The sequence below is a fragment of the Maniola hyperantus genome, chromosome 23 (assembly GCF_902806685.2).
Source record: "Maniola hyperantus chromosome 23, iAphHyp1.2, whole genome shotgun sequence".
Taxonomy (NCBI): domain Eukaryota; kingdom Metazoa; phylum Arthropoda; class Insecta; order Lepidoptera; family Nymphalidae; genus Maniola; species Maniola hyperantus.
This window is the reverse complement of record NC_048558.1, coordinates 7,290,796-7,303,689: the sequence shown is the minus strand read 5'-3', so window position 1 is coordinate 7,303,689 and position 12,894 is coordinate 7,290,796. Positions and strand designations below refer to the sequence as shown.

General features: G+C 35.6%; 2 protein-coding genes and 1 long non-coding RNA gene across 3 annotated transcripts in view; 2 read left to right on the top strand and 1 right to left on the bottom strand.

Moving 5' to 3' along the window:
* The window catches only part of LOC117993128 (uncharacterized), a 713,143-nt gene that overhangs the window by 443,684 nt on the left and 256,565 nt on the right, over nt 1-12,894 (top strand). The gene's annotated exons all lie outside the window — the stretch shown is intronic.
* Nucleotides 6,716-9,045, top strand: LOC117993239 (uncharacterized). The gene is made up of 2 exons (XM_034980991.2): nt 6,716-6,944; nt 7,596-9,045. The coding sequence occupies exon 2, from the start codon at nt 7,601-7,603 to the stop codon at nt 8,855-8,857; it is 1,257 nt and encodes a 418-aa protein (XP_034836882.1). The 5' UTR covers nt 6,716-6,944; nt 7,596-7,600; the 3' UTR covers nt 8,858-9,045.
* On the bottom strand, nt 9,033-11,346 carry LOC117993110 (uncharacterized). The gene is made up of 2 exons (XR_011238079.1): nt 11,223-11,346; nt 9,033-10,357 (listed from the first exon to the last, which is right to left on the bottom strand). It is a non-coding gene; the product is annotated as an uncharacterized lncRNA (long non-coding RNA).

The window sequence follows — 12,894 nt, the reverse complement described above, 5'->3', positions numbered from 1 at the left end:
GTGCCCGGGATCGAACCCCCGACCTCCGATTGGAAGGCGGACGTCCTAACCACTAGGCTACCACAGCTATTACTTATACTTTTTACTTATTTTATTTATACTTACTTATTACTTATTAGCTGCCCCGGCGAACTTCGTACCGCCTAACAGTCGATTCTTTTTCAGGCAATTTATTAAATTTTTCTCTCCGTAAGAACCATCCTCGTACTTCAAGGAATATTATAAAAAAAGAATTAGCGAAATCGGTTCAGCTGTTCTCGAGATTTGCGATCAGCGATCAGCAACACATTCAGCGATTCATTTTTAATTTTTATATATAGAGAAATTACTTATTTACTTATAATATTATAAATGCGAATATATATTGAAGTCTTGTAAATTGGAATAAAATAATTTTTATTTTTATTTATAAAAGACGAAACAACTTGGCCCACTTTTCATTTATATATTTCTTTTTTATTATTAATTGCAATGCAACGTATGTTTTTCAATACCAGCGATGCAGCGTAAAAAAGAAAAATCAGACTATACAGACTCGGTCGTCAGATATAATATTTTGGTATATTTTTTTAATAAAATAGCTTTTACTGAAAGAACTTGGACCACTTTTGGTTTTTGTATTGTTTTCGTAGCTGATTGCTACAGTAGGTATATACCTTTTCAGCTACAAAATAATAGCAGAGCTTTTAGTAATATGTATATTTCGATGTGTATATTATTAATTGTAAAGGTATAAAAATACTTTTATACTTTTCACGACCCAACAGTTTAACTGATTTTGATTAAGTATTGTACAGCCGTACAGAGTTAGTTTACAACCCAGGGACAGACATAGGTTACTTTGTATCCCCGAAAATTAGAGAGTTCCCACGGGATTCTTAAATGTCTATCCGGTTAACCGTAGCTGCTTCTAGGTTCCCAACGAGTCACAATCAATCGTGTCACAGTGTGACACGTTGAGAATTCATCGATTTTTCCCCATCAAGTCACACTGTCACTAGTTGCAACCAGGCTTCTTTTCATCCCGGAAAATCAAACAGTTCCCATGGGATTTTTAAGAAACCTTAATCCACGCGGACTATATCTGGCATCATCTAGTAAAATTAAACCATAGTAATGAATTAAACTAATTGAATAAAAAAACCAGCCAAGTGCGACTCAGGCTCGCGCACCGAGGGTTCCGTACTACAGTTGTATTTTTTGACATTTTGCACGATAATTCAAAAACTAAAAATAAATAAAAATCTGTTTTAGAATGCACAGGTGAAGCCCTTTCATATGATACCCCACTTGATATAGTTATCTTACATCGAAAATTGAAAATACTAATTATTAGTTCATGACCACAATTTAATTTTTTGTGTGATGTAACCGTAAATTCGCGGTTTTCAGATTTTTCCCCTTATGTCTGCTATAAGACCTACCTACCTGCCATATTTCATGATTCTAAGTCAACGGGAAGTACACTGTAGGTTTCTTTACAGACCGGCAGACAGACAGACAGACAGACAAAAAAATGATCCTATAAGGGTTCCGTTTTTCCTTTTGAGGTACGGAACCCTATAAATACCTACCGGTAATTAAATGGGCCTTGCTAACGATATTGATTTTGTATTAGGTACGTCGTCGTTTGCGTTTACACTTATTTTGGGCGCCAGGTGTAATCATATTATAATGGGTAGGTTTAAGACAAAGCTCGGAATCTCTGGGGCCTGTTTTGTTTCGCGATAATAATGTTTATTATTTCGGGCCTACAAATATTTGTTACACGGGATGAAATAGAGCCATCCGAGTGAAAGTAGTCTAACCACAAAATTCTCAATTAAACATGGCAGAACTTATGATGACAGATGACGGCCGCGACTTCGTTCGCGCGGATATAGGTTTTTTTTAAATACCGTAGGAATTCTTTGGTTTTCCGGGATAAGAAGTAGTATATATGTGTTAATAAAGGGTATAATCTATCTCCATTCCCAGTCATAATCCGTCTAATAGTTTTTGCGAGAAAGATTAACAAACATATACACAAACCTGCGCCTTTATAATATTAGTGTGATTTTGGGCGCCAGGTGTAATAATAGGTAGGTTTAAGACAAAGTTCTGTTTCGCTTCGCGATAATAATGTTTATTATTTCGGCCCTACAAATATTTGTTACACGGGATGAAATAGAGCCATCCGAGTGAAAGTAGTCTAACTACAAAATTCTCAATCAAACATAGCAGAACTTATGATGACAGATGACGCCAGTGACTTTGTTCGCGTGGATATTTCTTGAAAATGCCGTGAGAATTATTTGGTTTTCCGGGATAAAAAGTAGTATATGTGTTAATAAACGGTATAATCTACCTACATTCCCAGCCATAAGCCGTCTAATAGTTTTTGCGAGAAAGAGTAACAAACATATACACAAACCTGCGCCTTTATAATATTAGTGTGATTTTGGGCGCCATGTGTAATAATATAATTCTGGGCACACGAGTTGTCTCTGGGGCCTGTTTTGTTTCGCGATAATAATGTTTATTATTTCGGCCCTACAAATATTTGTTACACGGGATGAAATAGAGCCATCCGAGTGAAAGTAGTCTAACTACAAAATTCTCAATCAAACATAGCAGAACTTATGATGACAGATGACGCCAGTGACTTTGTTCGCGTGGATATTTCTTGAAAATGCCGTGAGAATTATTTGGTTTTTCGGGATAAAAAGTAGTAGGTATATGTGTTAATAAAGGGTATAATATACCTCCATTCCCAGCCATAATCCGTCTAATAGTTTTTGCGAGAAAGAGTAACAAACATATACACAAACCTGCGCCATGATATTAGTGTGATTTTGGGCGCCAGGTCTAATTAACCGACTTCAAAAAAAGGAGGAGGTTCTCAATTCGTCGGAATCTTTTTTTTTTTATTTTTTTTTTATTTTTTATGTATGTTCCCCGATTACTCGAAGACGCCTGGACCGATTTTGAAAATTCTTTTTTTGTTTGAAAGGGTATACTTCAAAGTTGGTCCCATTTAAATTTGGTGAAGATCTGATGAACATCTTCGAAGATAGATACTGGAACTCCTCAACGGATAAGAGTAAATTGCTCGCGATCAGTGTAATAGCTTAGTAAACAGTAGATTTTTAACCAGTCATAGCATAATTCCATGGGACCACTAAAAATTGTGAAATAAAAATTTTTTACAAAAAAAATAAAAACCGACTTCGATACACAAACACTAAAAATTGAAAAATAATTTAATTTATTACCGAATATATTATGTATACAAGAATTAATATAGTTCCATAATAATATTTTTTGGGGTCGGTGCCAATGAGGTGCCATTGTGGAGTCTCATAAAAATATGAAGTCTAGACGATTCGCGCAGCTAAAGCTAATTGGCACCGGCACCAAAAAGTATTATTATGGAACTATATTAATTCTTGTATACATAATATATTCGGTAATAAATTAAATTATTTTTCAATTTTTAGTGTTTGTGTATCGAAGTCGGTTTTTATTTAATAGGTAGGTTTAAGACGAAGCTCGGAATCTCGCGATAATGATGTTTACTATTTCGGGCCTACAAATATTTGTACAAACAAACACTTTCACATTTATAATAGGGTAGAGTGATGTAGTCAAATACCCAATTCGTGGGTTAGGCCACTTTAGTAACGCATGGCCTGATTTATAATAATGCGAATTTAGGGCGTAACACGATTGCTGAAATATTGTTCGTGTACGGAACCGCTTGTAAACGGTGTGGTTTATTATATTCTGTGCAGGAATTATTTCATCATGATAAACCCATCGCCGGCTCACTACAGAGCACGGGTCTCCTCTCAGAGTGAGAAGGGTTTTGGCCATAGTCTACCACGCTGACCAATTGCGGATTGGCAGACTTCACACACCTTTGAGAACACTATGGAGAACTCTCATCAGGCATGCAGGTTTCCTCACGATGTTTTCCTTCACCGTTAAAGCAAGTGATATTTTAATTACTTAAAAACGCACATAACTCCGAAAAGTTAGAGGTGCGTGCCCGGGATCGAACCCCCGACCTCCGATTGGAAGGCGGACGTCCTAACCACTAGGCTACCACAGCTTCAGCAGGAATTATTTGGTGTTGGTTATATTGAGAGGTTTCTTCGAAGTTCGTAAATATACGTCAGGTCATCAAGTTTATTATAGAAACTAGCTTATGCTTGTGACTTCGTCCGCGTTGACTACACAAATTTCAAACCCCTATTTCACCCCCAGGGGTTGTATTTTCAAAAGTCCTTTCTTAGCGGATGCCTACGCCTACGCCGTAATAGCTATCTGCATGCCAAATTTCAGCCCGATCCGTCCAGTAGTTTGAGCTGTGCGTTGATAGATCATTCAGTCGGTCAGTCAGTCACGTTTTCCTTTTATATATTTAAAAGATTATTTATCACTAGCTGATGCCCGCGACTTCGTCCGCGAGGAATTAGGTTTTTTTTAAATCCCGTGGGAACTCTTTGATTTTCCAGAATAAAAAATAGCCTATGTCACTTTCCAGGGCTTTAACTATATCCATGCAAAAAATCACGTCGATCCGTTGCTCTGTTGCGACGTGATTGAAGGACAAACCAACGAACAAACACACTTTCGCATTCATAATAGGCGTAGGTACTAGGGGAAGGGGAATTATAATACAATCGTGATCAACCCATCACCGGCTCACTACAGAGCACAGGTCGCCTCTCAGAGTGAGAAGGGTTTCAAACTGGCAGGTCATAATGAAAAATATGCATTGAGCTATTACAACTGGGGTAAGCAGTGCATTTATGCCTCTATGACCGGCACGCCACTGATAGTCATAGTATAGTATAATACAATAGTCGGTAAGAAAGATGTGATAATTTAGTGGTTAGGATGTTCGGCTTCTAATCGAAGGTCGGGGGTTTGATCCCGGGCACGCATCTCTAACTTTTCGGAGTTATTTGCGTTTTAAGTAATTTACTATCAATTGCTTTTAACGGTGAAGGAAAACATAGTGAGGAAACCTGCATGCCTGAGGGTTCTGCATAATGTTCTCAAAGGTGTGTGAAGTCTGCCAATCCGCACATGGTCAGCGTGGTAGACTATAGCTAAAACCCTTCTCACTCTGAGAGGAGACCCGTGCTCTGTAGTGAGCCGGCGATGGATTGATCATAATGATGATAATGAGTCGGTTAGAAATTGTTGGAGAGGAAAGGGGAATATTAGTCATTTAACATGGCTAATATTTTAATTAAAAAAAAAAAAAAATTCACCAGGTCCATACTTTTAGTAAACGAGTTGTACCTACCGAATAAATCAAAAAGTTCGCAAAGGCATACCTACCAATATTTTTTTTTCTAATTTTTAAATCAATTTAAAAACCGCGCGAAATAATTTAATAATGACCTTGAAAAGCTTGGGAACTGTCGAACACGACTCCCCCCTCCCGCCCTTCCCCCACCGCTGTTCGCCGTACGCAGTACACAGGTACAATACATTCGACCTTACAGCGTGCGTGATTTCCAAACGTTAGTCTTACCAAGTATGACATCCTCAGATTATATTCTAAGAGGACAAATTTTGTTTAAAAAAAATATTACAATAGGTACCTACCTACATTTATATTAAAAATGTGCACGGTTCCCCCCTCCCGCCCTTCCCCACACCACTGTTCGCCGAACGCAGTACACGGGTACAATACATTCGACCTTACAGCGTGCATGATTTCTATACGTTTACTGTCTTCCCTAATAGGACATCCTCAGAATTATTCTAAGAGGACATTGAAAATTTTGTTTAAAAAAAATATTACAATAGGTACCTACCTACATTTATATTAAAAATGTACACGGTTCCCCCCTCCCGCCCTTCCCCACACCACTGTTCGTCGAACGCAGTACACGGGTACAATACATTCGACCTAACAGCGTGCATGATTTCTATACGTTTACTGTCTTACCAAGTAGGACATCCTCAGATTATATTCTAAGAGGACATTGAAAATTTTGTTTAAAAAAATATTACAATAGGTACCTACATTTATATTAAAAATGTGTACTTAATATTACTTTAGTTAAAATGAATGTTTTCTTAAAAAGTGAAATATTAATGATATTAAGTGTGTAATTTTCACTTAATTATCTATTTGATAAGAATAAAATGTCATCTCAAAGTTACAATAAAACATAATATTATTATTAGTAAGTAGGTACCTAGGTAAGTACTATTTGAAACTATAGTGATATTAGGCATTTTGCAAAATTAGAATATTGTATTCATTATCTATATCTATATCTATATATTATATAAAGAGGTAATGTCCTTAAGTTTGTTTGTAGGGGGTAATCTTTGGAACTACTGAACCGATTTTAAAAATTCTTTCACCAGTAGAAAGCTACATTATTCCTGAGTGACATAGGCTATACGGGATCTTTAAAAACCTAAATCTACGCGGGCGAAGCCGCGGGGATCAGATAGTTAGCAATAAAGAAAGATATTTAAAAAAATGCACCACACGGCACACAATGCTCCAGTTTCAAGTAGAAATACCGCACCTTTATTCAGCGTATTCTGAATGTCACGACATAGCTACGAGGAGCAGAGGCCAGGCGCGGTGCGGTGGCGCGGGGCAGGGCGCCATGATACTTCCTGTCTCTTTCTATCTTATCGGAAACGTTGTCAGACAGAAAGAGAGGCGGTCACCTTCGCTTTTATGTTCGGATATTCGGACAGATGTGGATAAAATTCTGTTACTTGTTGACGTGTTATTATCAAAGAATCAGTAAAATAAGTGTAATTTTGTTTATATTAACGTGATTTTAAGTAATACCTACCTACTATCGTCATATTTTGTGAGTCATAAACTCATATAATTACTTGCCTATTTGTTTTAAAGTCTTCACGAGTACCTATGTTATAGCTTCGATTGGTGGTACGGATAGCAAAAAAAATATGTACGTATTTTAATTAAATTTTAATTTTGTTGTTATCATTATAATTATGTGCCTAATAGTTATTTAGCTATGTATGTATTTTTATAGCTTTATAATATTACTATCCTAAAATTTTTATTCAATTAATCTGACTAAGTGGTAGATCAGACAGTTAGGTACCTACCTACCTAGTGTGCTGGAATGTATTCTGAAATAAAGAACGATTAGTTGTATACGTCCTAACTAAGAAGAGGAATGACTTTCCGCCATTTTGTGATAATATCTTAGTTGGAAATATACTTCGATTCAATTAAGGTATTTAATTGTTTTGAATTAAGTAACCAACTCTTAGTATTAGAGAATCTAATATATCCAAGCATTTTCTCTGCTAACCGTATGACAGAAGTTTTAAGTGACAGTTGACAGATAAAGGTCATTGCCTTTTCTATTCTTACTTTGAACGCATTATACTTTTTAGATAGATAGTGATATATAATTACTATCTTATAGCTATATTTACTGCCATACCTACCTATAATACCTTTTAGTTTATAGTTTATTTGTCTTTTTTATCTATGTATCTATAATACTTTTGTACAAGCTGGTACTTTACTCGTTTCTTGTTAAATGCAGATTGTTTTTAAATTTATTTTTTAATGTGACTACTTTTAGATGTCATGGCGTTACCACAGCCGAGTACAAGCGGTGCAAAAGATTCAATTTTAACAAATACAGACGGTGAGTTGGACGAATATGGAAAGGAAACATATACATTTTTGAAATACGTCCTTCACAAAATGACAGTAGAATCAAATCAAAATGTAAACAATGAACTCCCGCTGCAACGAGCTCAGTGGTATACAGGGCTTCGAATAAACACTCTAGAAACATTGAATAGTGCTGATGATGACAAAATGATTGACAAAATCACAGAAATTAATCGCAAATGTGTGCACGATGCACTGATGTCACACTATTTAGATAAACACATCATGCCAACTACGACGGAATTATTTAATCATTTACAAGAGTCTCTTCCGCTCTACGAAGATATTCGGAGTTTTAGAAAGAAACTCGTCAAAATGGGTTATATTTTCAAGAAGAAAGCAGATAGCTTCGTTATTTACGAAAAACCATCGATCAGATTTGAGCGGTTTCTATATTTAAAAAATATTTTGGAATATCGCGAAGATAAAAGGCCTATTTACTACATATCTGAATTAGGTATGTCATATGACAAGGTTTGGAATGTTGATGAGAGCATGTTAGAAAAAAAAGATAGACAGTACCTTTTTTATTTTGCTGTATCGTCTCTCCAAGGGGTACAGTTTTTAAAAAGTGTAACGCATTTCGACCCTGTTACTTTTGGTTCATGGATATTGAATGAATTAATGCCTAATCTGGAAGTAAATAGCGTTGTTATTTTAGATAACACAAAGCATCATTGCGAAAAATATTGCGAGACTCCGAAGAAAACCAGTCCTAGTTATATTATGGTTGATTGGCTTACATATCACGAAATTCCCTTTAGTGATACAATGAACACAGTTGAACTCTACACCTTAATAGAAAAATATACAGACGTACATGCAAGGTTGTACAAAGTAGATAGTTGGTTGAAACAAAATGGCCACGATGTTTTGCGATTACCGAACTGTATAAACGAAATGACCCCCGCAGCACAAGTCCGTCATTTAGTTTCTAAAAAACTGGAATGTAAGGAAATTCTCCTAACTAAAACTGTCGAAGACATTGTTAGTGATATAAGTGAAAGTGAATTAAACAGTTATAATTTGATGCTTGCTAAGGAAGAAACACGGCTCTACAATTTAGAAATTAAACTAGATAACGTTCTAGACAATTTAAATCCATCAGCAGTAAATATCGAGAAAGATTTATATTTACCTTTTTTAAGTGATTCGGAATCCGATTGATTACAGCATAATTATTGTGTGTTCAAGTATTCATCTAATACACAACCTTTTATATTTTTAAGCTAGGTAGCCTACTTTTTATTTATGTTGAAGATTTGTATTCTTTACTTTGTATTCCTACTTATATTATTGCTGAATATTATAATAAAGGTAGGTGTAAAAATAATGAAACCAGTAGTTAAATGGTGCTTTTTTTATATAACAATCAAGAGTCTATTATTAAAATTTTCTCCATCTTAAATTCGTCCAAATCATCGTCGAAGTTTTTTATGAAATCAAATGGCATTGGTTCGTGCTCCGCAAATGTAAAGATTTTTCCAATAGTTTTGTTTACTTGGATATCCTCCTTTATAGTTTTTTCTTCAATTTCACGCAACATTATTTCTAGCCGTTTCCAATTATTTATTGTCATTGCATTAAAGAAATCCATATTTAAACTGTTTGATTTATCAAATATTTTTACCCAAAGTATATTAAAATAGTTCAAATATTGTGTTTTACGTGGACGTAGCAAAATCTTGTGGCCATAGGACATCAAATCATCAAAGACGCTCTTTCCCAACAGATTTCGGCTGGATCCCTTTACAAGATTAAATAATTCTGCTGAGTGCATATTTGGATTATGTGGAATATCATTTTGTTCTAGCCAGTTCATCATTCTGGTTCTACTGCTGTACATTGTTGGCGGTTCTACATCACTTTTAAGATTGTAGGGTTTGTCTTCTAAAACAAATACACTCGAAGTGGATACATATGGGACAACGCTTTCTAAGATCCAGTTTAACAGTAAAGTATGGGTATTGACAGGCTTCGAAAGTGACGGTATTCTAATATGCTTGCTGCTAATCATTCCCAATGACGAAGAAACAGCCAAATAAAATATCATTACCTCTTCATTTCTGCGTTTTAAACTTTCAAAAAAACATCCTCTCTCAGAAGTAATTTTTTCTTCAATATAGATTATAGGCACACCAGCTGTTCTGAACTGTTGTATCCTTTGTAAATATTTTATTCTCTCAAAACTTAGTTCGGGGTCTTCTATAATGATAGATTTAGTGCAGCGTGGAAGCGTTTTCGATTTATAGCCTCGCGTTTTCATGCTGATCTCGAATTGTGATTGGTCCCAAGATTTATTTGATTTATCCTTTAATGTTCGAAAGAACACTTTAGTTGGTAGCCTGGTTGATTGTAATATAATGTTTCTTAAAAGTTTATCATCGTAGCAGTTTAAATCATTATCATCCGTAGTACTCATTTTAATCATCTCATTCAACTCATTAAATGTTTTAGGTGTATTAAACTTTGAGTGAAGTTGAGTTATAATTTCACTTGAAAAATATTGTGAGGCCTTTTTAATGAGAAGGTATTGAATTATATTTACATCATATTGTCGCGCTAAACAAATTTTGATAACTAATTTTGCTATATCCAATTTTGCACGTATATCATGCAATTTCTGTTCCTCGAAAGACTTACATATAATTTTCTCTTCAGTCATATCTAGAATAATAGAAATGTAAAGACCAATTAAAATAATAATCAACAAAAACATAAAAATCGAGAGGAACAATACATAATCTTGTATTTCAGTTAATTAATAACAGTTAAGCAATTTACACTAATATTTTATAAATGTGAAAGTGCGTCTGTCTGCCTCTTCCTTTTCACGGCCCAACCGTTTAACCGATTATGGTAATCGAAATTCGGTACAGAGATATATTACATTCAGCAGACGGATATAGGCTACTTTTTATTTCGGAAAATTAAAGAATTCCCACGGTATTTTTCCCTAAAAACCTAAATCCAAGCAAGTTATCTATAAAAAACATTATGCGATATGCTTCTTATGTTAAAATCTGAAAATTTAAAAAAAAAGGAAAAAATGAAAAGGCTTTTATCCATCAGTGGACACATACTGGTTGATTTTTGTACTAGAAAGCAATTATGAAATAATTTTACTAAGTAAACTTATTACTAAACAGAATTCTAGATTACCTACAGTCTACGCATAATTTTTGCTTTATTCTATTTTATTTTTGTAACAAAACTTAAAACGCGAAAGGAATAAACATGACGGGACATTCACAAGGACAACTTATCTCTTTAAGAAATTTGTACCAGAAGTACTATAATGTAAGAACAAAAAACTTAAAAAGCAGAGTAGGTATTTCTAAAATTATTCAGATTTATTGCGATGCATACATAATAATCTATAAATTTCAAGTAATATAATATGCACATTACAATAGAATATTCACGATACAATATGCCTTTAAAATGTTATATATTAAAAATTTAAATATTATATTTCTAAAAAAAAAAATGTTTTTGGCGACAGTACAAACTATAGGAGGTAGGTACTTACCGGAGCGACGAACCAACGTATGAACGGGACGGGAATGCGGGAACGACTGAGGGGAGCGGAGCGGAGAGAGAAGTACATCGAACTCGCGCGGTGTTTGTACACCTCCCCGCTTCTTCTGTCCCCTCGATCGTCATGGTATTTGACCTTGAATGGAACTCGTAACGGTTGTAATAATGTGCCCAGGTATAATAGAAAAAAAGAGACCTTTATAGCATCACTTTGTTGTCTGTCTGCCCTTCGTGTCTGTCAAGAACACCTATAGGGTACTTCCCGTTGACCTAGAATCATAAAATTTGGTTGGTAGGTCTTATAGCATCTATTACAAAAAAAGATTAAAATGTATTCATGAAAAAATAATTAGTATTTTCAACTTTCAAAGTAAGATAACTACTTACATCAATTAGTGTGGTATCATAATATGAAAGGGCTTCACCTGTACATTCTAAACACAATATTTTTATTTATTTTGATGCATAATATTTTTTGATTTATCAAAATGTACAAAGAATCGTACAAAATGACGAAAAAAATAACCCGAGTACGGAACTCTCGGTGCGCGAGTCTGACTCGCACTTGGCTGTTTTTTTAAAGACAATACGGATGTGAAATAGGCATAGGTCGACCAGAATCTCATGAAATGAAATTCCAAAGTTAGCAACACTGTACTCTGTGAATATCCTGTGTACATATAAGTCACGCAAATTGCTAATGCGCGTGGCCGCCATTTTAGTGACGTCAGCACTAGTCTGAAGTTTCGAGCTGATGGGATATTTAATTTCGGCCGACGTCAAAATGATTTCATTTCGATGTTAATGAGACATGGTTCTAACGCAATAGCAATTTGCGGGACTTATGTGAGTACACCACAGAGTATGTACTATGTTAGCGTTTAAACTCACAACGGGCTCTACGGGCAGCGGCACGTGCGTCCCGCAGTCAAAACCGCGGCGCGTGCGCAAACGCAAACGGACTCCCTTTAAAAAGGACCCCGTATGGGTTCGAAACTAGTCGGGCTAACGTCGACTACACACGTGAGTAACGCCGGGACAGATATTATTTAGTATGTACTATGTACCTACATAGGATATTCAGAGTACAGTGTTGCTAACTTTGGAATTACATTTCCGTATTTTTCATGAGATTCTGGTCTAATAGCGAGAGAAAGGTAGGTAAACTTTAAGTAAGTATACTTACCTTCTTCTTCCTTACCTTATCCCACACTACGTGGGGTCGGCACAACATGTCTTCTTCTTCCACTCATTCCTGTCATTCGTCAACGTATCATCCACTTCTTTTTCACGCATATCCTCTTTCACGCAATCCATCCACCTTTTCTTTGGTCGTCCTCTCCTCTTTTTTCCTTCCACATGCATACTTAACATTCTTCTAGTGACATGGCTTTCTTCCCTCCGCATTATATGCCCATACCATGCCAGCCTATTACCCCTCATCTTTTCTACCACTGGCGCTACTTTCAAACTACCCCTTATATATTCATTCCTTATCTTATCCATCCTTGTCACACCACACATCCATCTCAACATTCGCATTTCAGTCGCATGTACTCGCCTTTCATCCGTCCCTTTTACCGCCCAACATTCTGAACCATACAATGTGACAGGTCTAACGACTGTTTTATAGATTTTCCCCTCAAGTTTAAGGTAAGTAAGTA

Bases quoted from the DNA above. Each gene is read 5' to 3' on its own strand.
- LOC117993239 (XM_034980991.2), top strand. From the start codon at position 7,601: ATGGCGTTACCACAGCCGAGTACAAGCGGTGCAAAAGATTCAATTTTA.